The 25,263-nt window shown below is 38.4% G+C and overlaps 1 protein-coding gene across 5 annotated transcripts in view; it reads left to right on the plus strand.

The window, feature by feature from the left end:
* RABGAP1 (RAB GTPase activating protein 1) overlaps window positions 1-25,263 on the plus strand; it is a 178,893-nt gene that overhangs the window by 122,571 nt on the left and 31,059 nt on the right. For all 5 annotated transcript variants that reach the window (XM_045043519.1, XM_045043520.1, XM_045043521.1 and 2 more), the window contains 4 exons: window positions 14,773-14,886; window positions 20,232-20,306; window positions 23,947-24,072; window positions 24,674-24,817. In XM_045043519.1, the coding sequence (XP_044899454.1) occupies window positions 14,773-14,886; window positions 20,232-20,306; window positions 23,947-24,072; window positions 24,674-24,817 (459 nt within the window). The remainder of the gene's footprint in view (window positions 1-14,772; window positions 14,887-20,231; window positions 20,307-23,946; window positions 24,073-24,673; window positions 24,818-25,263) is intronic.

Consider the following 25,263-nt stretch of genomic DNA (forward strand, 5'->3'; position numbering starts at 1 on the left):
TTTTTAAGAGCAAAGTATAACCAAAAACAACTTTTTTTTTTAATTTCTGTGTAACATATTATAAAGATAGAACAAGGTATCTAATAGATTTGAGTGGGGTTTGGGTGGTTTCCATTTTATTCTGTTTTCTTAAGTGTTGCATGATGACTTTTAACAAATCATTTATAACATTATAGGCTAGTCCTAAGAAGATCTAACTTTTTATTTAGGCAACAAGCTACTTTGGAAATAATAATCTTCCCTATGTTGGTTATTTCTCATGGCAGCCTTCCACTACATTTTCTTTGTTTGGGTACTTTCTTTTTCTTCCTGCCATTCTTAGCTTTCTATTTTTCAACTTGAGTTTACAAAGGGTGTGTATTCAAAGGGTTTCCGCCAGTTCCCAGTACCTTGTTAATCCTGAGAAGTTACCCAGTGGGCCAATTCTCACAGTAAGGTACAAAAATAGTTGTCCAGAAAAATTACAGAATGTGGTACCACTGTGATTTGAACTAGTGGATGACTTTCAAACTTAGATGGAGAGAAAGAAACAGTACATGAGTATTATCATTTCCTTAGATTTTTTTTTTCTGTAGAAATTATTTTAGAAGAACCTTAAATACTTAAGAAAGTAACACATCGTCAGCATTGCTTTATACTTTGTACACTAAAAGGGCATAAGACTTGGGGCCAAGAGAGAAATCATCTGTAAATCTGTCACATGAGCAGAGTCTACTTGTGATTGCTGTTGAGCTTATTTATACCCACAGTGTTCATTTCACCAGTTTTATTCCACATATTCAGTTCAGCTTTTTATTGAGTGCCTAATAAGTGCAGATCATATTAGTATGTGAACTTTGGTAGCTTAACCTTGCTAAGCCTAAGTTTCCATGTTGTATAAGGAGATAATGCCATTTTTTTCTTTTAATAAATTTTATATTTAAGAATGGTTTTAGGGGCACCTGGATGTCTCAGTTAAGGCACCAGTTCTTGATTTCAGCTCAGGTCATGATCTCATGGTTTGTGGACACCACAGAGCCTGCTTGGGATTCTCTCTCCTTCTCTCTCTCTCTGCCCCTTCCCCACTTGCATGCATGCACATGCACTCTCTCAAAAAAAGAAAATGGTTTTAGATTTATAGAAATACTGTGAAAATAGTGCAGGATGTTTCCATATAACCCGCACTCTTTCCTCTGTCATTAGCATCTTAACATTAGTATGGTATCTTTGTTACAGTTAATCAACCAATATTGATAGGTTAATATTGACCAAAATCTACACTTGATTTAGTTTTCCTTAATTTTTAACTAATGTCCTTTTTCTGTAGCAGATTCCATCCAGGATAGCATATTACATTTAGTCCTCATATCTCCTTAGGCACCTCTTGACTGTAACAGTGTTTCAGACTTGCTTGTTTTTGATGACTCTGATGATCTTAAGGAATACTGGTCAGGTATTTTATAGAATGCCCCTCAACTGGAATTTATCTGTTTCTCTCACAAGGTTATGAGTTTAGGGGAAGAAGAACACATAAGTTAAGTACCATTTCATCACCTCTTACCAAGGGTAGGGACTACCAACATGACTCCCCACTGTTGATGTTGACCTTGGATCATCTGGCTGAGGGCGTATCTTTCAGATTTCTTCACTGTTAAGTCACTTTTTTCCCCCTTTCCATACTGTATTCTTCCAAAGGAAGTCAACTGTGCCTAGCCCAAACCAGAAATGGGGTTCCTCTAAGAGGGCAGCATGTCTGCATAAGTTACTAGGAATTCTTCTGCATAGGATATTTGTCTCATTTCCCCCATTTATTTATTCAGTCATTTATTTATATAAGTGTAGGTGACTCATGGGTATTTTTTTTTTTTATACTTTAGATTGTAATCCAGTATCACTTTCATTTATTTTGTTCAAATTGTTCCAGCTTTGGCCATTGGGAACTCTTTTATTTGGCTCTTCTTTCCCTTTGACATACTCCTCTTGTTGTGGATTTGTTTTCTTCACGGTCAGGGTACAGAGAAAGCACTTCCTTACGCTGTGGCACTTCTAGATGTTCTAGGTTCATCTTGTATATTTCCTGCCCCAGTCCTAGAATCAGCTATTTCTCTGAGGAGTCTTGGTTCCTTTTATTTGTAAATGGTGTTAGAAACCAAGATCTTGGCAGTAGATGTGCTCACTGCTACCTGATGTTACTGCTTCTAGGCCCTCTCATCAACTGACAGAGTAAGGAAATATGCGTACGATAGTGCCTTTTGATCAGTCACCATGTGGGTTCAGCAAAAAATGCATAGGAATTAGTATGGGATAGAGTCAGTAAACTTTATTTGTAGTTCTTTGCAGCTTTAGGTGCAGTTATTAGTCATACATAGACTAGAGGGAGGACAAGACAAGTACATAAAAGACTATTCTAAAACAGCAGGGTATTTACTGTAAGGGCACTACTCATTAATGTTGTGTGTACATTGATTGGTACGCTTTTCTGGAGAACAAATTGGCAGTATAATTCACACTCTAAAACATGGGTTAAACTGGATCTTGTAGGGAACAAAGTGACTGTGGAAACTGTTTTTCCTTTAGGAATCGTGGCTCTACTTTACGGCCTTGTAGATAGCAAAAGAAGTAGAACAGCCTGAATATTCCAAAGTCAGAGATTTAGCATAATTGTAGCGTAGCCACGTGACAGATCATTGTACAGTAAAAAATGGCAGACGTGAAAGGATGATCATAACATTTTGCAGTTAGTAAAAATTAATTTTCAAAACAGTGTAAACTTTTATAAAAACAATTACATAAAAAGTTAGGCATATACCTCCACCAAACATTAGTTATAGTTATATCTGAGTTACGAAATTATCTTTCACTTTTCTTATTTCCTCCCATTATAAGGCAGCAAAAAATGTTTTATAAAAATAAGAAAACAAAAAGGGTTTTCCTTTTAAAATGCACTAAGGTGTATTGTTAATTTTGGGTTGTGTTTGGGCAACAGTCCCATTTGACAAGAGTATGAAGAGGGGAACTAAAAGAGATTTAGATTTTAGTATGAAGTGTTAATTCTTGGTATTTGTTGAGTGAATACATTTTAAAAGAGCCGAAATATTAGGGGTACCTGGGTGGCTCAGTTGGTTAAGCATCTGACTCTTGATTTCTGTTCAGGTCATGATCTCACAGTTGGTCAGTTTGAGCCCCGTGTCAGGCTCTGCATTGACAGCATGGTGCCTACTTGGGATTCTCGCTCCCCTCTCTCGCTTTCCCAAAATAAATAAACATTTAAAAAGTGCCAAAATTTTAGGGTATAATTTTTTTTAAATTTTTTTAAAGTTTATTTTTAAGAGAGAGATACAGAGTGCGAGAAGGGGAGGGGCAGAGAGAGAGGGAGACCGAATCCAAAGCAGGCTCAAGGCTCCGAGCTGTCCGCACAGAGCCTGACATGGGGCTCGAACTCACCAGCTGTGAGATCATGAACTGACCCGAAGTCAGATGCTTAACCAACTGAGCTACCCAGGTGCTCCTAGAGTACAATTTTTAATGAAACTATTTCCAGCAGTGTGCATTGTATTCCATTATATGATTATACCATATTTTTTTGTCTTTTTCTATTGATGGATATTTGGGGTTATTATGGACATTCTTGGACTTTTTTTTCCTTGGATGTATATTTTTGGTTCTCCTGTGTAATACTGAGGAGGAGAATTGCTGGATCTGGGTAGATGTGTGTTTAACTTTACAAGTAACAGCTGCATAATTCACCAAAGTGGTTGGGTCATTTTACACCTCCTTCGCAACATTTGAGAGTTCCAGTTGTTTCATATCCTTACCAGCATTTAGTATTGTCTTTTTATTTTAGCCAGTCTGGAATGTTTCAGTGCATATGTTTATGATTTCTGACCTGTACATATTGTTGGTATTGCTGATTGAAATGTAAGAAACAGTATGTCACTATAATTACAGGATTTCATTTAAACCTTTACTACTCTGGGGATACAGAAGCATACAGACTTTTGGAGAAGGCAGCAAACATTTTTAATGTTGATTATAACATGAAAAAGCGCATATGTTCAAAGGGATATACATTTCAAGTTATTGCAACTCGTTTGTGACAGAATGTCTGTAAAACATGAAATTAATCAACAGTATATTTAATATCACTACAAAATATTTAAAATCACTACAAAAGTCTTCTCTCTGGAGGCGCCTGGGTGGCTCAGCCGGTTAAGTGTCCGACTTCAGCTCAGGTCATGATCTCACAGTCCGTGGGTTCGAGTCCCACATCGGGCTCTGTGCTGACAGTTCAGAGCCTGGAGCCTGCTTCCAATTCTGTGTCTCCCTCTCTCTCTGCCCCTATCCTGCTCATGCTCTCTTTCTCTCAAAAATAAAATAAACATTAAAAAAAAAGTCTTCTCTCTGTTCATATTGCCCATGAAAAATTACTGTAGTATATATTTAGAGAAGGCCTTGGCAAACTGTGGCTTGGGAGGCAGATCCAGCATGCTTCTTGTTTTTGTAAATAAAGTGTTATTAGAATGCAGAAATGCGTGCTTATTTACGTATTATCTATGGCTACTTTTACTCTACAAAGGGTAAATTTAACACCAGATGACCCAAAAGGCCAAAATTATTTGCTGTCTGGCTGTTAACAAAAAAAGTTTGCAAGATGTTAAGACTGCATAATCATATGATGCTTTAGTTTTCTTCTGGATATTAAAGCTGTTTTTCATAGGATGAAGTGGTGGAAACAAAACCAGTTGATGGGGAAAAAAAAAAAAACCCATCTCTGCCATAGCTTTGATAATTTTCAGGACACATCTCAACTGATAGTCGTTTTGCCATTCCCTGCTCTTTTAAGGTTTATATCTCAGCATGATTGTCTTACGTACCCTTGTAATATCTTATTCTCTGTAAATATTTATATTTGGTTAACTTCGGGTGTATTTGGTTAAACTTCATCAGTTTAGCCATGAGTAGTATTACCCAATATGTATTGCACCAGAAAGTTCCTTGTTTCCGCTACATCTGTGCTTAACTCCTTAGAAGTAAAAGCACTGTGCATTATGTAAACCTTAATGTTATAAGCCCTTGTGTTTGGCTGTTTTGCAGCTCTTTGCTGTGTTCTCTTAGGAAGAAGTCATCTATAATATTACTGTGATTTGTTTTCAGAATCTTTTCAAAGTTAATGATTCTGACAGGATCTTACTAAATTTGTCATTAGGTTAGAATTTCTTTATCATTGTTGTACAGCTTGGCTTCTGGCAAGTCAAATGGATGTATTCCCAAATTTTTCAGCATATCTCCTAAGACTAGATATTTTAAGTAAGTGGTTGACTAGATATTTTAAGTAAGTGGTTATCATTCTTGAAGACTTCAAATTCAGCATGTGAATTTTCACATTTACCTTCTGTAAAGGGCATTTTACCCCTTAATTCTCTGATGACTCCCATGGTCAATGGGTGAAGGAAGCCAGATTGATGAGAACTGATCAATTATAGTATATTTTTAGTTTTGTGTTACTTTCCTTTCCTGTGTGCATTTGAATTTCCAAACCATAGCTCTCTGATAACTGTGTCCTTCAAGTTACCTTTATCACCAATCTATGACTAAAGTAACTGGCATAATGTATTTTGAAGTTTTCCGTGTCCCTCTCAATTCTTCATTTAATTAATTTTTTTATGTATGTTTGTTTATTTATTTATTTATTTATTTTTTGAAGGAGAGAGACACAGAGCATGAGGGAGGAGGGGCAGAGAGAGGGGGAGACACAGAATCCAAAGGAGGCTCCAGGCTCTGAGCTGTCAGCACAGAGCCCGAAGCAGGCCTCAAACCCGTAAACCATGATATCACCTGAGCCGAAGTCAGAGGCTTAACCGACTGAGCCACCCAGGCACCCCTCTTCATTTAATTTATTTAACCTTCATGCTGTGCTAAGCCACAGTCTGTCATTCTCAGAATGTTTCAGAACTTTCATTGTTGTTTCATAGAATTCCTTGGAGTAAATTCATCTAACATTTTCTTTAAAAGAATTCTCTTTAGAAGTAGAGACATAATTCAAGAATAGAATTAACAAATTCTTTTAGAATAATTTGTAGCTCATTCCAAATATAAGTCAATATCATGTCTGTTCATCATATCTGGAAAGCTTTGTCAATGTGAAATTCATCTTAGTCATTATTTTAGTGTTTTCAGTCTCCTTTTTTTCTTTCAAGTCCCCAAATCTTCCAGAAACTGCATTAATGCTGCTTTGGTTAATCTTTCTTTAATACTTTGGAATTATAATTCTGATTTTCCAAATCCTTATTGATTAAATTACTTGTCTCAGAGTGTTCCAGAAAGTAGCCCTTTTTATCACTACATATTCTCTTTTGGCACATTTTGGGTGGCTATCTCATTGTGGTCTTAACCTTTTCATTTTCTTACTTGCCATTTATATACTTTCTTTTATGAAGTGCCTGTTCAAATTTTTGTCAGTTTTATTAGGTTGTCTTTTTGCATTCTAGATGTATTCTAGTTTTTTTCACATATATGTACTGCTTGCCTATTTCTTTTTTAATTGGCATGTTGTATTGTATTCTTTTTAGATTAAGTTTTTATTTCAATTTCAGTGTGGTTAACACACAGTGTATTAGTTTCAAGTGTACAATATAGTAATCCAGCAATTCTTTACATTACCCAGTGCCCATCATGGTAAGTGTACTCTTAATCTCCATCACCTATTTCACCCATCTGCCCCTCCGACCTCCCCTCTGGTCACCATCAGTTTGTTCTCTGTAGTTAGTCTGTTTCTTGGCTTGTCTCTCTTTGGTTATCCTTTGCTTGTTTATTTTGTTTCTTAAATTCCACATATGAGTAAAATCTTATGGTATTTGTCTTTCTCTGACTTATTTTGCCTAACATTATACTCTAGCTCCATCCATGTTGTTGCAAATGTCAAGATTTCATTCTTTTTTATGGCTGAATAATATTCCTCTGTGTGTGTGTGTGTGTGTGTGTGTGTGTGTGTGTGTGTGCGCACGCGCACGTGTTCACCATATATATATATATATATACACACACACACACACACACCATACCTTCTTGATCCATTCATCTGTTGATAGACCCTTGGGCTGCTTCCATTATTTGACTATTGTAGATAATGCCGCAGTACACATAGGAGTGCATGTATCCCTTTGAATTAGTGTTCTTGTAATCGGCGGGGGGGGGGGGGGGGGGTAAATGCCTAGTAGTGTGATTTCTGGATGGTAGGGTAATTCTATTTTTTTTAATGTTTATTTATTTATTTTGAGAGAGAGAGAAAGAGAGAGAAAGGGAAAGAGAGAATCCCAAGCAGGCTTCACACCCAGCACAGAGCCCAACACGGGGCTTGATCCTACAACCATGAGATCATGACCTGAGCTGAAATCAAGAGTCAGATACTTAACCGACTGAGCCATCCAGGTACCCTGAGTAGTTCTATTTTTAACTGTTGTTTTCCACAGTGCCTGCACCAGTTTGCATTCCCACCAATAGTGCACAAGGGTTCCTTTTTCTCCACATCCTTGCCAACAGTTGTTTCTTGTATTAAAAAAAAAAAAATTATTTTTTATTATGCTTATATGCCAGGCAATGTCTTGGTGCTTTGCATGAATTCATACTGAAAGTAGCTACTATTTTATCTCCATCTTTTTTTTTTTTAATGTTTATTTATTTTGAGAGACAGAGCATGAGCAGGAGAGAGGCAGCGAGAGAAGGAGACACAAAACTGAAGCAAGCTCCAGGCTCTAAGCTGTCAGTACAGGGCCCAATGTGAGGCTCACCCCCATGAACAATGAGATCATGACCTGAGCCAAAGTCAGACACTTAACCAACTGAGCCACCCAGGCGTCCTTTTTAAAAATTTTTAAATTTTAGCCATTCTGACAAGTATGTGGTCATATCTCATTGTAGTTTTGGGTTTGTTTAAAAAAATGTATTTATTTAAGTAATCTCTATTTCCAACGTGGGGCTCGATCTCATGACCCCCAAGATCAAGAGTCGCATGCTTTTCTGACTAAGCCATCCAGGCACCACTCTCATTGTAGTTTTGATTTGCATTTCCCTGATGGTGAGCATCTTTTCACATGTCTGTTAGCCAACTGTATGTCTTCTTTGGAGAAACGTCTGTTCATGTCTCCTGCCCATTTTTTTTAAACTTTTTTAAAATGTTGATTCATTTTTGAGAGAGGGAGGGGTAGAGAGAGAGACACACACACAGAATCCGAAGCAGGCTCCAGGCTCTGAGCTGTCACACAGAGCCTGACGTGGGTCTCAAACTCATGAACCGTGAGATCATGTCCTGAACTGAAACCAGATGCTTAACCGACTGAGCCAGTCAGGGGCCCTGAGCTGTCACACAGAGCCCGACGTGGGTCTCAAACTCACGAACCGTGAGATCATGACCTGAGCCGAAGTCAGATGCTTAACCGACTGAGCCACTCAGGGACCCCTGCCCATTTTTTTTTTAATGTTTGTTTATTTTTGAGAGAGAGAGAAAGGCAGAGAGACAGAGACAGAGACAGAGACAGAGACAGCAAGCAGGGGAAGGGCAGAGAGAGAAGGACAGAGGATCTGAAGTGGGCCCTGTGCTGACCAGCAGCAAGCCCAGTGTGGGGCTCAGACTCACCGTAAGATTGTGACCTGTACTAAAGCCAGATGCTCAACTCACTGAGCCACCCAGGTGTCTTCTGCCCATTTTTAATTTTTTATTCATTTTTTTGAGTGTTGAGTCATATCAGTTCTTTTATTTATGTATGTATTTATTTAAATCCAAATTAACATATAGTGTCATAATTCAGGAGAATTTAGTGATTCATCACTTCCATATAATACCCAGTGCTTTTCCCAACAAGTGCCCTTCTTTTTTTATTTTTTTTAATGTTTATTTATTTTTGAGAGAGACAGAGACAGAATGCTAGTGGGTTAAGGGGAGAGAGAGGGAGACACAGAATCTGAAGCAGGCTCCAGGCTCCAAGCTCCAAGCTGTCGGCACAGAGACCGATGCAGGGCTCGAACTCACAAGCTGTGAGATTGTGACCTGAGCTGAAGGACGCTCAACCGACTGAGCTACCCAGGTGCCCCAGCAAGTGCCCTTCTTAATGTCTGTCACCAATGTAGCCCATCCCCCCACCCAATACCCCTCCAGCAACCCTCAGTTTGTTCTCTGTATTTAAGAGTCTCTTACGGTTTACCTCCCTCTCTGTATTTATCTGTTTTGTTTCTTAAATTCCAAAATCATATGATATTTGTCTTTCTCTGACGTATCAGTACTTTACATATTTGGATATTAACCCTTTATCGGATATGTTATTTACAAATATCTTCTCCCATTCAGTAGGTTGTCTTTTGTTTTGTTGATTGTTTCCTTCACTGTGCAAAAGGTTTTTATTTTGGTGTAGTCCCAATAGTTTATTTTTGCTTTCATTTCCCTTGCCTTGGGAGACATACCTAGAAAAATGTTGCTATGGCCAGTATCAGAGAAATTACTGCCTGTGCTTTCTTCTAGGATTTTTATTGTTTCAGGTCTCATATTTAGGTCCTTGATCTATTTTGAGTTTATTTTTGTATATGGTATAAGAAAGTGGTCTAGATTCATTCTTTTGCATATTGCTCTCCAGTTTTCCCAATACCATTTTTTGAAGAGGAGACAGTCTTTTTCCCATTGTATGTACATTCCTCCTTTGTCAAGGATTAATTGACCATATAGTTATGGGTTTATTTCTGGATTTTCATTTTGTTCCATTGATCTATGTGTCTGTTTGTGTGCCAGTACCATACTGTCTCAATGATTATAGCTTAGTGGTATAATTTGAAGTCTAGAAATGCGATACCTCTAGTTTTGTTTTCTTTTTCAAGATTGCCTTGGCTATTTGGGGTCTTTTGTGGTGTCATACAAGTTTTAGGATTATTTGTTCTAGTTCTGTCGAAAGTGCTGTTGGCATTTTGATAGGGATTGCATTAAGCCTGCAGATTGATTTGGGCAGTATAGACATTTTTACAAATTGTTCTTCTAGTCCATGAGCATGGGATGTCTTTCATTTCTTTTCTAAGTTTATTTATTCATCTTGAGAGAGAGCGTGCATGCAAGCTGAGGAGAGGCAGAGAGAGAAGGAGGGAGAGAATCCCAAGCAGGGGCTTGGGACGCAGGGCTCAATCCCACAAACCACGAGATCATGACCTGAGCCGAAACCAAGAGTCAGATGCTCAACTGACTAAGCCACCCTGGCACCCTGTTTCTTTGTGTCATCTTCAGTTTCTTTCATCACTGTTTTATAGGTATTTTATTATTTTTGGTGCAATGTTAATGGGACTGTTTTCTTAATTTCTCTTTCTGCTGCTTCATTATTAGTGCGTAGAAGTGCAACAAATCTCTGTACATTGATATGTGTCCTGAAACTTTACTGAATTCACTTATCAGTTCTAGTAGTTTTTTGCTGGAATCTTTGGGATTTTTCTATATATAAAATCATGTCATCTGCAAATAGTAAAAGTGTTAATTCCTCCTTGCCAGTTTGGATGTTAATGGCATATTTTATAAGAAAATTTTAATTAAATCCAGTTTATTGCGTTTTTTTTCTCTTGATGATGCTAGAGGTAAGGTAAGTTTCTGTCATGCTGCAGTTTTAGAACTGAGACTGAGACTGTTTATATTCAGTCCTTTGTTGCTTATTTGAGCTATTCATGAGATAGAGAGTTATTAACGGTAAAGATTTCTTAATTCCCTGTATGCCTATGGTTCTCTCTGCATTGCTGTTTCACATTGTGTGAGTTTGGTAAAATTAAAACTGAGTTCAAGAGACTTCATATATCCTAGGCTGAAAAAAAAATCCTTAATCCACTATAATATAGCTTATATTTCTGATCTAGACCCCCTTTCCTTCTCATTTCTCCTAATAATTGTAGGATGATTCAACTTATTTTGCATTTTGGACTAAAAGATTCAAAGTCTTCACTCTGTTTTTTTTTTTTTACTTTTCATGACTGCTATTTTCTCTTGCCTGCCTTTTACGCAAGGAAGTTACAAAGGAACCAGTCATTTCGGCATTCTTGGTTTTTTTCAGATGTTTAGTTGGAATGTCTTTGAAATTATCCAGTTAGTAAGGTTCTTTCCTGACTTAGTTTGTTCCTCATTCACATGGATCTTGAATTAAACACTAAGCATTAGAGATCCTGGTTTAGGTAGGACTGTAGACCACATGAGTGTTGCCATTGCTCAGTCCTAAAGGAGAGTTTGGACTCAGGGCTCCTGGGTGGCTGAGTCTGTGATGCGTCCGACTTTGGCTCCGGTCATGGTCTCGTGGTTTGTGAGTTCAAGCCCCACGTCAGGCTCTGCGCTGAGGAGCCTGACGCCTGCTTCAGATTCTGTGTCTCTCTGCTCCTCCCCTGCTTGTGCACTCTCTCGCTCTCTCAAAAATATTTTAAAAAATTTTTTTAAAAAGAAGAGTGTGGAAATTATTAGGTATATTTATCAAGCTTTGACTGACTGTATGCTCTGCATTATGCTAATCTCTGTGGAAAATTTAAAACCAAATCACAATCTCTATACCTATGTGAATAGTTTTATAGGGGGGATAAGATACACAAAAATAAAAATATATATTTTAGGTACCGTGTGTGTGTGTGTGTGTGTGTGTGTGTGTGTGTGTGTGTGTGTGTATTTCACATATCACTGGTGAGTGTACATGTGTGGGTTCAGAGGAGAGCCCCAGCACTCAGCAGTGCTGGATGGAGATTGCTTATTTTCACTTTTATCAAGTCTTTTCTATATACATGTCAGACACTGATAGAAGTTGTTCATCTAAGAAACTGAGCCAACCTTCAAACTTGGCTATGTGTGCCTCTAAGCTATACCCCGTTTTAAGATCTTTAGGTTAATATGGATTTACATCATTTTTATCATTTAGCTGTATATTTACCTAAAGTAGGATTCTTCTTAATCTGAAGAGCTTGAATCATCTTGGGTCTCTTTCATTTGTGTGGGTGTCCTTTTTTATTTTTCCATTTAAAATCAACCTGTAATTTATACACAGTAAAATACACAAATTTTAAGTGAATGATTAAATACATTTTAACTACCACCATAGATGTAATGGGTAATATTTCCATATTCAAACTTCCAAAAGTTCTTTCATGTCTCTTAATAATCAGTTTTCTCCTTTTAACTCTAGCCTCTTCAAAACACTGATCTATTTTCTATAATGTACAATTTTACCTTTTTTTAGAATTTCATACACTTGGAATTAATGGAAAATAATCTTTTGTGTCTGGCTCCTCTCAGTTACAAAATGCTTTTGAAGATCCATTCATGTTGCACGTATGGGTTTTTTTTTGTTTTCCTGAGTAGTATTCCACTATCTGGATTGTACCACAATTTATTTATCCATTTACCCATTGGAGCACATTTGTATTGTTTCCACTTTGGGCTAATATGAATAAAGTTGCCATGAACATTCAAGGTCAAGTCTTTGCATGTATTCATATTTTCATCTCTCTTGGAGAAATACCTAGGAGTAGAATCACTGAATTAAATGGGAAGTATATGTTTAACTTTATATTACCCTCCAGACTGTTTCTAAAATATTTGTACCATTTTGCATTCCCACCAGCAAATTTTGAGAGTTCCGGTTGTTTCACACCCTTTGCCAGTACTTGGTATCTTGGTTCTTTTTAATTTTAGCATTTAGTAGGTATGTAGTAGGATCTCATTGTAGTTTCAGTCTATATTGTTCTAATGATGAGTGATGCTGAAGTTTTGTCATGTGTTTATTCACCATCTGTATGCCTTTTGTGAAGTATCTCTTCAATCTTATACCACCGTACCCCGTTTTTATTTATTTATTTTTTTACGTTTATTTATTTTGAGAGAAGATAGAACACACGAGCAAGGCAGGGGCAAAGAGAGAGACGGGGAGAGAGAGAATCCCAGACAGGCTTCACACTGATAGTACAGAGCCCGATATAGGGTTCAAGCTCACAAAGAACCGTGAGATCAAGAGCTGGATGGTTAACCTCAACTGAGCCACCCAGGTGCCCACCATTCCCCCTTTTTAAAACCAGTTGTTTTTGCCTCTTTATCTTTTTTCAAAATTTTATATTCTGGATCCAACACCATTATCAGATTTTATAGGCATTTTGTCCTGGTCAGGTTTACATTTTCAGGTTCTTAACAGTGGCCTTTTTTGAATAGTACAGCTTTAAAGTTTTGATGAAGTCCAGTTTATCACTTTTTATTTCATGATTCATGACTCTAGATAGCTCTGCAGATCTCTTTCTTTTCAGCTTTTCCTATCCAGTAGACTGATCTACAAACTCTAGCTACTTTGCCTTCTCCATATTCTTTTTATTCAACTCAGGGAGACACTCCCCACCCAGCTCTGTTTCAGGTTGCTCTCTGTGTCCTGCAGCCTGGAAGCTGCCACTAGACAATAACTACTGTAGTCTCAGGTCTCACCTTGGGTTTTGTCCTTTTGTCAGGGAGCAGCATGGTTCTGAGTTGCCTTAACTGCTAATAACATATTAAAAACTAGTAGTATACCAGTAAAGCTCTTTAGAAAAACAGTTTGGCAATGTCTTTGAAAGTTTAAATAGTTTACTTGTTAAAAAAAAGAGCATAGGCTTTAAAGTTAGTCGATGGAGTTTGGGGGCATAAGAATGATAGTGTACAAACTTGTACTGAGTAGTAAATAAACCATTGAGACCTGATGAACAGTATAATGAATATATTATGTAATGTAATAAATATGGATACAATGGCAATCATATTACAGTATATAAATGTATCAGTAACACACTGTACACCTTAAATTTATACAGTGTTACATGTCAAACTTGTTCAATAAAATTTTTAAATGTAAAGTTCAAATCCCACAACTGTAAAATACTTATGGCCCTAGGAACATGATTACCTAAAAGACTGGAGAAATTACTGGACAAGAGAAGAATATCACTTTGATTTTTCATCTTGAAACAGGAGTATCAGGCTCTTGGATGGTATGCTGAATATGATGTAGTCTCACCAAGGAGAAGCAAGTCTATTGTCTTATGAAAACAATGCATTGTTAAAATAGAAGGTCATGTTTCTCAGCTGTAGTTCTTTAGCATGTGAGCAAATAAAATTTAACAAGGGGAATTTATTAGAAATACCTGGATACTTGCTATGTGGTATGAAAGTTTGCTGATATTATTGACATATATTTAGTTTTCTCCACTGGCAAAAGAAGGATATTTTCCCATAGCCTACTTGAATCCCTTGACATTTGCTGGTCTAGTTTCCTATTGAGTAGACTCTTGGGTGCATTTTTATGCCATTTGCCCTTAGGATAAACCCCAATTAAGGGACTTCTCTTTTCCTTTTGAGAACCTGGCACATGGGCTTCATGCCAAAGGATCATTTAAAGCAGCAGTTTTTGTACCCAGTTTTTCTAGTGGGAGCATTTTACCTCCTTTTGAGATTAGCTTGAATATTTTCCTATAGGAAGTCCATTTTGATTACATTTTCTCTCTTGCAATAGAAAGGTCAGAAGCTGTACTTCCTTGCAACAGAAATGGAGTATACTTGAGGTATATACAGTAAGCAGGTTGCTTTTCTTCCATATTGTTTTTCTTAATATTTTATTTTGCTTTCGCTTGAACAGTTGGTGCCTGAAGATGTGGTAACTCTGGGCATGCATATGTGTATGTATGTCCCTGCAGTATTTTAAAGCATGTAAATGAGAAGACCTTGTTATATAAACTCACACAAGTACGTACATGACTGATTACTAAACCTCTTTCCTAATGTTTCCACAGGAGTCTCCCCAGGACAGTGCCATCACCCGGGATATTAACCGGACATTCCCAGCCCATGACTATTTTAAGGACACAGGAGGAGATGGACAAGATTCCTTATATAAAATATGCAAGGTATCTCACATCCAGAAAAAAACCTCGGTTTTGAATGGTCATTCTGGTTCTTTGAAATTACACAAAAGATAACTACAAAGTGTAATTTGCATTCGGTATTTAAGAAGGCAAAAAAGAAGAGAGTAGACTTTCTGAAATTGTGTTGTTACTTTTTAATTTTACGCTCATAATGAACAGGAAGTCAATTAGAAATACAATGGTTAGGTTTCTTTTACCCTTTCAATCAGGACTTTCAGATGACAGTCCCCTGGCTCCACATTTAAATTTTTGGCAGTGGGTTTTATGTTAAGACCTTCTGTGTCCTGTAACACTGCAAACTCCTTTTTGGTATTCACATTATAAATTACGAACTTGGCACCTAGGACCTATCCAACAGTGGGAAGTGCTGATGCCTATCGAGGTGGACTTTTAGCACTGCAGCATAATAAATGGTGGGAAATACTGATGTCTGTCAAAAAGTCTGTACAGGAAAGCTGTAAAGGAAGTGTTCAATTTCAGCAATCCATTTTCCAGAATATTTTGGTACTTCAGAGCCATAAGGCTAAAAGAGGACCTAGGACCAGAGTTCTTCAACCTTCCTCTGCCCTTAGAACTAGTCTTTAGTCTCCACCCGCGCCCCCTCCCCTCCCCCCCCCCCCAAATTAATTAAATACCTAGTTAGCATCTACCATGTAGGAAATACAGACGGGGCATGAGACATAATCCTTAAGGAATTTATTATATATTACTGATTGAGAAAGTACAACTAACAAGTTTTAGGACAGGCTAACAATAAAAGACAGGTTTTTCCAGTGATAAACTAGATGCTTCAAGCTATTAGGGGAGTTAGATTTTTTTTTTTTCAACGTTTTTTAATTTATTTTTGGGACAGAGAGAGACAGAGCATGAACGGGGGAGGGGCAGAGAGAGACGGAGACACAGAATCGGAAACAGGCTCCAGGCTCCGAGCCATCAGCCCAGAGCCCGACGCGGGGCTCGAACTCACGGACCGCGAGATCGTGACCTGGCTGAAGTCGGACGCTTAACCGACTGTGCCACCCAGGCGCCCCTAAGGGGAGTTAGATTTAGAGAAATGTTTTTTGGGTTTAATTTTAATTTCCCCAAAGTTGTCATTTCTTTTGTGATATTCTTCTCTGATCATCCTTTTTTAGCCCCTTCTCAGTTGTGCTTCCCCGTAAGCAGCCATCCAGCTATGCCTCATCTTACTGCAAAATTTCCCATAAAGAAACCCTGTGCCCACTGCCTCTGATCCCCAACCTCCTTATCTCACTGCACTCTAGTTTCCGTCTCATAGTGTTCTTCCTTGCAGTTCTCTTTGCTCTTGACCTCTCTCGTTCTCTTGGTTTTGCTCTCCCTTCTCTCACAGCATTGCTAACTCCCTTTTGATTTCATTTCTCTCTCTACCTGCCCCTAAACAGAGGCCTTCCCCTAGGTGCTCAGTCAGTAGTTCCTGTAGCTCTACCCTGTCTCCCTGGGTGACTCTTTCCACCCCCAGAGCTTCAGCTATCACCATTGCACAGATGTTCCCAAATCCACATTCTCTCAAGGCCTGAACTTCTAGCTGCCAGTTGTTCTTCTTGTAAAAGTCTGTTAAGTACATCAAACAAAAATGTCTAAAAATAGAGTTCATTTAAAAACATGTTTTATTATAAGAATTTTCAGATATAAATGTTGAATACAAATATAAAATTTGTATACGTCCTCCACCAGATTTAATGTTTATGAACATATTGCCACAGTTGCTCATCTACCCTTTTTTTCCTGAAGTACTTCAAAGCAAATATCAGATATCATGATCCTAAATTCTTTACTATGCATCTCAAAATATAAGATCATTATTCATCTGTAGCTTCCATCATTATTGATCAATACCATCCACTATCTGCCATATTCAGATTTCCCTAAATGTCCTCATACATTTGGTTAGAATCAGAATCCAGCCGTTTCCATATGTTTAGTTGTTATGGCTCTTTTAATTAGAAACCATCTTCCTTTTTCCCCTCCATGCCGTTATCTTGCTGAAGATACAGTCATTTCTCTGTTAGTTTTCAGATCTTTCCTTTGGCCACATTGAGTTTGATAAGATTGATGTCTGGGGCTCCTGGGTAGCTCAGTTGGTTAAGCATCCAACTTCAGCTCAGGTCATGATTTCATGGTTTGTGAGTTCGAGCCCCAAGTCAAGCTCTGTGCTGACAGCTCCAAGTCTGGAGCCTGCTTCAGATTGTATGTGTGTCTCTCTCTGTCTGCCCCTCCCCCACTCCTGCTCTGTCTCTCTGTCTCTCAAAAATGATAGGATTGATGTCTCTTATAGCTATACTTCCCTTTCTGAACATTTATTTTGAGAGAGAGAAAAAAATGCACACATGCAAATGGGGGAGGGGCAGAGAGAGAGGAAGAGAGACTCTCAAGCTGGCTCTGTTCTATCAGCACAGAGCCTGATATTGAACTCAATCCCACCTACTGTGAGATCATAACCTGAGCTGAAGTCAAGAGTTGGTTGCTTAACCTACTGAGCCACCCAGGCACCACTTTACTTCCCTTTCTAATCACTGCCTGGTACGGGGCAGGCCTCTGTCGTATGTTGCCAGCACTTTTACAAAAGCTGCCTTGCATTAGTCTCCCTACCTTTGAGTTATAGCGAACTTACTTTTTTCTCCATGTTGACCCCAGGATTGGATGATTTCAGGGCTTCCAGGAAAGCCTTTATTGCTTCCTCATAACCCACAGAACACTATCAAAATTTCATAGTTCATTTCCTGGTCCCAGATTCCTTAGCTTAGCATTAAAGACATTTTATAATCTATCCTGGCTTAATTCATAAATATTTTATGCTTCAGCTACATTGAACTTCTTGTTGTACTCTGAGTTGATTTACGTGTCCAAATGTCCCACCTGAACCATGAAGTTCTCAAGGGCAGAAATCACTTTATATATGTTAGCATCTGTAGCAGTTGGCACAGTGGTTGACATATAGTAGGTACTCATTAAATGCTGATGAATTAATGAAGTGCCTTTTCTTCCCCATATTTCATTACAGCTCTCAAGAATTTTATATTCCAAACATTTCCCAAAGGTGTCATGTACTTTCACTTCTGTATATATTCCTTCAAGCTTTTTTGTGAACCTGAAAAATCTGCTCCCCTCCATTCTCTACCTTTAGTACATTTCATTCTAGTGCATAAGTAATTAAACCATGTGCTGAGCAATTTACCTGAGAGAGCTGAGAATACATCAAGTCTATGATACAAATACTATGATTAGTCTCATTTCTTACAAGTAAGAAGTATAAGTAATGAACCAAAGGTCCAGACCGAGACATTAGCAGTTGTGGGATTTCAGCCCAGCTCTGACAAACTCAGAAGCTTCTGTTCTTTCTTGACCAATCAACCGTTAATTGACTTCACAGACATTGTCAGACTGCTTTCTACAGAGCTGTATTGGCATATATTACCACTAGCTTGTAACACAGTCTTATAACAATTATTATTAACAATAAATAATAAATAATTAATAGTAAACACTTATTAGTGTTTACTAATTGGACAGGTGAAAAGTGATGCCTTATTATATAAGCAGATTGTTTCTCAAGCCCTCTGCATATCTTGTCTTTGTTAAAGTCTATGTGTTTTCTGCTCTGTAGCCCTCTCATTGGATAAGCTTTGATGACATGGGGAATTTAATGAGATTATATGAAATTCTACTTGAATTTATGAAAGCATAATTACCATTTATATATATATTACATATATATGTATAAAATGTATTTCTAAAGCTATAGTTTTACCAAAAGCTAATGGTAAAACGCATGTGTATATTAACTTAATTGTCATCTAATAAGCATTCACATCATATTTTGCTAACTGATCTTTATTCTGAACATGCTCATTCTGAATTGCTTTCTTGGGATGCACAGACAGTGTGTCACAAAAAAAAAAAGTGAAGAATAAAGGGAATTTCATCCGAAATAAACTTGTCAAATAGGGAATAGCATTTTCAATCTGTAGGAATTTCCCTTTCCACCACAGCCTACATGAGAACTGTAAATATTAATCATAAAAACAAGACTGAAAAACAAAGAACCAAAAAGAATAAACCACAAGGAATGTTAGATGTCAATATTCTGTTAAAGATAGTGTTCAGAAGAGATGGGTAATAATCATCTGCCGCCAAGAAAAATACAAGAATTCCAAAGGAACCCACAAATGGTTTCAGAGTAGTCCCTCTTATCAGAAAAGTTATTACTGGCATTGCGGAAAGGATTGTATTTTGGTGTCTTTGCCAAAAGATTTTTTCCCAGAAAGAAAAATGAGTAAAGTTAACATTGTTTAGAGAGAGCCTGCTGTATGACTGGCTGGGTTGAAGGTGTGAGGTGCTGGCTAGGTTGGATAGGACGTCACCCCCAGCCCCTGAGAAGCTCACAGTCCAGTAGAGAAGATGGACATTTAAAATGACGTGTCGGGGGCGCCTGGGTGGCGCAGTCGGTTAAGCGTCCGACTTCAGCCAGGTCACGATCTCGCGGTCCGTGAGTTCGAGCCCCGCGTCGGGCTCTGGGCTGATGGCTCAGAGCCTGGAGCCTGTTTCCGATTCTGTGTCTCCCTCTCTCTCTGCCCTTCCCCCGTTCATGCTCTGTCTCTCTCTGTCCCAAAAATAAATAAACATTGGAAAAAAAAATTAAAAAAAAAAAATGACGTGTCGGGGGCACTTGGGTGGGTGGCTTAGTCGGTTAAGTGTCCTTTGGTTTTGGCTCGGGTCATGATCTGTCTTGGTAAGATCAAGCCCCACGTCGGGCCCCACCCAGAGCATGGAGCCTGCTTGGGATTCTCTGTCTCCCTCTCCCTCTGCCCGGCTCTTGTTCACGTGTCCACGCAAGTGCATGCTCTTTCTCTCTCACAAAAAAGATAAATAAAACAAAGCAAAATAAAATGCAGTATGATAAGTGCATAATAACTATACTTGTGTAGCAAGTACCATAGAAGTACAGAGAAGAGAGGGAATCCCCAGAGAATGGAGTGCTTGGAGCCTGAAGGAAGAGCATATTTTTTAGACAGAAGACGAGACAGCATGAGCAAAGACAACGAGTTACAACAACCTTTTTTCAGTGCTGAAGTGATTTTTGTTTAACTTTACCCACTCCTGGCCTACAGGAAGTGGCATGGTGACAGTTCTGTTTATTGTAAAGAAAAAATTGCAATTGGAGAGAAATATTTGCATCATTCATTGACCATCAAAATGCCATAGTGGATTGTGGGAATCTTCTAGGTTCCTATGTTCAGAGTCCTGTAGGGCAAGTATGGCCCATGAGTGACTACATTCATTTACACCTCCTGTGTTTTTTTTTTTTCCAGGCATATTCTGTGTATGATGAAGAGATTGGCTATTGCCAGGGCCAGTCATTTCTCGCTGCTGTTCTGCTTCTCCATGTGAGTATTAGGTTTCTGTTACGATTTACACATGAGCTGTCTCAGCTTATACTAGCCTTAGACTTGAGAATGGTTTTATATTGGTTTTGGCCAGACCCTGGTGCATGAGTTTTGACTCCTGTATCTGGAAACCTTTACCTTAAATTAATGTAACATTGTCATGGAAGAGAAATATGGTAAGAATAAATGACAGTGTTGAAAACTAGTACAGGGTAGATTTCATTTTTATTGCTAGAATGATTGGATAGTCTTGGTTGAACTCTTAGGGACATTTTATATTCTGTAAGGTAGACTGTTCTTTAGTATTTATTTGGGGGATCTTTGTATTAGAGGTGGAAAGGAAGCAGAGAAGTTGGCTATTTTTAGTGCCATTTTATTCATTTATTTATTCAGCAAAGACCTTTACCCTCCACCTTACTGATATTCTTTCAAATCCACAGCAAAATTGAAAAAAAAGGTTAGGGTGCAATACCCATAAACTTTTGTTCTATTTTACCAATTAATATGTTATCACACATCTTTCTCCGTCTCTCTATGTCTCTTTTCCTCTTTTTTTTTTTGCACGCATTTTATTTTTTACCAAAAACATTTTTTGAAGTTATTTTTGGAAAATCAGTAGCAAACATCAGCATACTTCACTCCTAAATACTTGAACATGAATCTCCTAAGGACATAATCATAATACTGTAGTCACATCCAGAAATTCCACATTGATTCAGTAATGTCTTACACACAATCCATATTTGATTTTCCCCAATTGTTTACTCAGTGAAGTCCTTTATAAGTTTTTTTTTTTTTTTCTAACCAAGATCAGTGACAATTCAAGCAATGCTTTTGGTTGTCCTATCTCTTTATTTTTTTTAATCTAAACTATCCCCCCCTTGCCTTTCTTGTGCTTTATGCCTTTGACAGTTTTGAAAAATTCAAGCAAGTTGTCTTGTAAAATATTCCACATTCTTGATTTGTCTGATCATTTCCTCTTGTTTAAAATTAAAATGCTTGGCAAAAATACCACACAGGTGATATTAGTAGAGAGTTCATGGGTACTTCCATCTTTAGCACGGTAGGTGCTAGAGATCAGGAGTGACTAAGGTAGACATGGTCCCGATCTTTGTGGATACAGAGCTAGTGAAGCTGACTGGTTATAAGCAGAAAGTCACACAAGCACATCATTATCTCAATGGCGCTATAAAGGTATAGTAAAAAGTGTGATGCAGGAGTATAACAAATGAGCCTTAATTTATATTATAGACTTCTCTGGAGGTAACCTTTAAGGTGAACACTGAGAAATGAGAAGCGGTATCTATCGTTCTCTGTTGTACTTGTTTGTATTATTTAACTTTTTAAAGCTAACGTTGCTAGGAAAATAAGAAAACTATTTTAAAAGCAAGAAAGTGGAGAGTCGAGCACTCCCAGTGAAAGGAATAGTACACTATGCAGAAGCACTGAGATGGGGAAAACTTGGCATATGGAAGGAATGAAAGAAGGGCAGTGTGACTGGACCATCATGGGTGTGATGAGGAATGGGGAGGAAACTGGACAGGTCAACAAGACCAGCTTAAGGAGGGCAGTGGAGGCCAGCTCAGGGAGTTTGGATTTTGTTTCTCTAAGTAAGGGGAAGCTTTTGAAGAGTTTGAAGCCATTTTGTATATAGGGTGTAATATGAGTAAAACCAAAAGCCATTTTGTATCTTCTTACTGTGAGAACCTAGCTTATTGGTATTAGTAAGCATGTAAAAATATCATAAAGCTGTGACATCAATAAAGAGGTCAGGTGTTTTTTTTTCCCCAGCTCTATCGAGGTACAATTGACAAAAATTGTGTGTGTGTGTGTGTGTGTGTGTGTGTGTGTGTGTGTACATACAGAAGGTGTGTGATTTGATGAGTTGATAGGCTCTACATTGCAAAACGAGTACCACAGACAAGCTAATTAATGTCCATCAAAAGGACAAGGTTTAAATTTTTTTTTTAATGTTCATTTTTTTGAGAGAGAGACAGAGATAGAGAGACAGAGTGCGAGCAGGGGAGGGGCAAAGAGAGGGAGACACACAATCCGAAGCAGGCTCCAGGCTCCGAGGTGTGAGGACAGAGCCCCAACACAGGGCTCAAACCCACAAACTGTGAGATCATGACCTGAGCCGAGGTCGGACACTTAACCTCAGGTGTGCCAAAAGGACAAGTTTTAAAATTTTGTTTGTTGGTTGTTTTGTTTAAGTTTATGTATTTTGAGAGAGAGTGAGAGCCGGGGAGGGGCAGAGAGAGAGGGAGAAAGAGAATCCCAAGCAGGTTCCACACTGTCAGCACAGAGCCTGACTCAGGGCTCAAACTCACGAACTGCAAGATCATGACCTGAGCTTAAACCAAGAGTTGGACACTTACTCGACTGAGCCACCTGGACACACCTGTTCTGTTGTTTTAATAAGACTTGATATCTCAAAGTCTCTCAGGCCTGTATGGTTTGTCTGTGTTCTCAACTTCAGTCCAAGAACATTTGCCCCCATTTAAGTATCACAGTCTCTTTAAAATGGGTTTCCCAGACAAATGGCCAGTGTCTTGGTTTGAACTCTGTGCTGCTTGCCATTGTGTTAAGATAAATGCTTGTTTCAGAGGAAAAGCTGATGTGCTGTCTGACATCAGAAATGCCACTCTGGGGCAGACCAAGTGTCCCTCAGCATGTGGACAAAATTGTGAAATTGCCTTCCACGATAGAGACCTCTGAGATCTGCTCCTTTGCCCCAAATGCCCTTACCTTTTCCAATAATAAATTGCTATGCTTTTCTCATTTATTACTGAATCCAATTTGTTCTGTAGTTCTGCTTTAGTCTCTGATTTCTGTGTTCAGCCCACTTCCATCCCCTTGTTCCACAGAAGCCCGCCCACCTTCTTGACATTTTGAAGGCTTGCTACATCACACCAAGCCTTAAATAACGTTTCCAGTGCTTTTTTTTTCTGTTTTGAAAGCTAGACATTTTGCCAGGTTCTCAGGGAAATGTTTTTCCACCAAGCTATGAAAGATGTAGGTATTATTATGAACAGGGGTAACATCTATAAATAGAATTGAATGGTGAGGGGTTTTGTAATATTTTATATATTGCCATGACCATTACTTTAGTACTTTGTGCATTACAATAAACCTTAGGATATTTAAGATTCTGCTATAATTGGCCAAAGAGGAAGAAAAACACTTTCAGTAGAAAGAAATAGCAGCTAAGGAGGCAAAATGATTTAATGAAGGCGTCATGATTCGAGAAGATGAAACCTACACTGTGTGTCGGCTTGTTGCTGCTCAGTTCAGATCCGGTCCTGCAAAGCCTATACTCCGCTCCCTCAGGCAGACTTGGGCCTTCTTGTTCTTGGATCCCCACTGATCTTTCTACCTAATTCATATTATACTTACTGTACACTGATTGTATGGGAAACTTCTGGAGGATAGGAACAGTATCTGACACAGAATAGGCATCATTAATATTTCTTTATTGAGTGAATGAATGTAGTAAAACACAACTACCTGAGTTACTACATATCACTAAATGTCATAGTATTTAGATAGGGCTGGAAGGATGAATTAAACATACTGAGAAAACTTCTGTATGTTTTGTGATCCCCACCTCCACCCCCACCCCATTCCCTGTCTGTTACAGATGCCTGAAGAACAGGCATTCAGTGTTCTGGTCAAGATCATGTTTGACTATGGTCTCAGGGAACTTTTCAAGCAAAACTTTGAAGATTTGCATTGCAAATTTTACCAGTTGGAGCGACTCATGCAGGTAAAAAGAGAAACCAGCATGCATTCGCCACTAAGAGTACGGGACTGGGGAGAGCTGGATCCATGAATTGGTGCCAGGGAGCAGTGGTGGTTGCCTTAGCCATCCAACATTAAGGACTGGTTTTATATTTTTCATTTCTCACTATGTGATGACAATGCCAAGATTAATAAGGTGTGAACCTGAATGGGTGTGAGCTGGTTTTTCAATCTCATAAACACCCAAAAGATCAGGTGACTTTGTGGGGGCCTTTAACATAGCAAACTAAATCAAGAAATATCCGCCAAGGCTCTGAAGCTGACTGGTTAGGAATAGCATAATAAAAGTGAAACAAACTTTCCCAAACATTTCATAACTTGGAAAGAAAAACTTTCATTCCAAATATTTGTCACCGTCTTGGGGATTCCTCTCGAGAGCTAGTTTGTAGACCAGAAAAGAGAGCCAAGTGCCTGTTTAATACTTGATGATAAGTGTTCTTTTGAGCACTTTGGAGGTTTGTAGGAAAACACAAATATGTGACTTTTTTGGCCTATTCCTGGCAGATTTATGAGTGGGAGTTGAACAGCTGCATATGTGCCCAAAACTAATTAGTTTGCTATTTCAGGAATACATCCCTGACCTGTACAACCACTTCCTGGATATAAGCCTTGAAGCACACATGTATGCCTCCCAGTGGTTTCTTACACTTTTCACTGCAAAATTCCCTCTCTACATGGTCTTCCATATCATCGACCTGCTTTTATGTGAGGTAGGTATCAGAGGCCAGAACACTTCAGCTTTTGTTTACAGTGCTCTCCCATGTCGGCTCCATCAAAACAGAATTTGTTCTTAGTTATTTTATTTTAATGCTCAAAAATCCAGATTTAAGTAATGCTTCCTTGGGTTAAAGCGAGTGACAGCACATCATGTTTTGTTAAAGGTGCTCTCAGCTTAAAAAAAAAAAAAGAAAAGAAAAACGAAAACCACTATTAGACATTTGTATTAGTATTAGGTTTGGCTGCATTTACTGAAGAAACTCAAAGTCACAGTGACTAAGGTAGAGGTTTAGTTCTCTTCATTCACATAAAAGAAACCAGAAGGTTGACAGTAACCTGTCAGGGGACAGGGAGGGTCAGGGGACAGAGGAGGGTGTGTCCCCCTTTAAAAGAGACTTCCTAGATGTTCCACCTGAATTTTCATTTCTCTCTTATTGGC

Source organism: Felis catus, chromosome D4 (assembly GCF_018350175.1).
Source record: "Felis catus isolate Fca126 chromosome D4, F.catus_Fca126_mat1.0, whole genome shotgun sequence".
Taxonomy (NCBI): Eukaryota; Metazoa; Chordata; class Mammalia; order Carnivora; family Felidae; genus Felis; species Felis catus.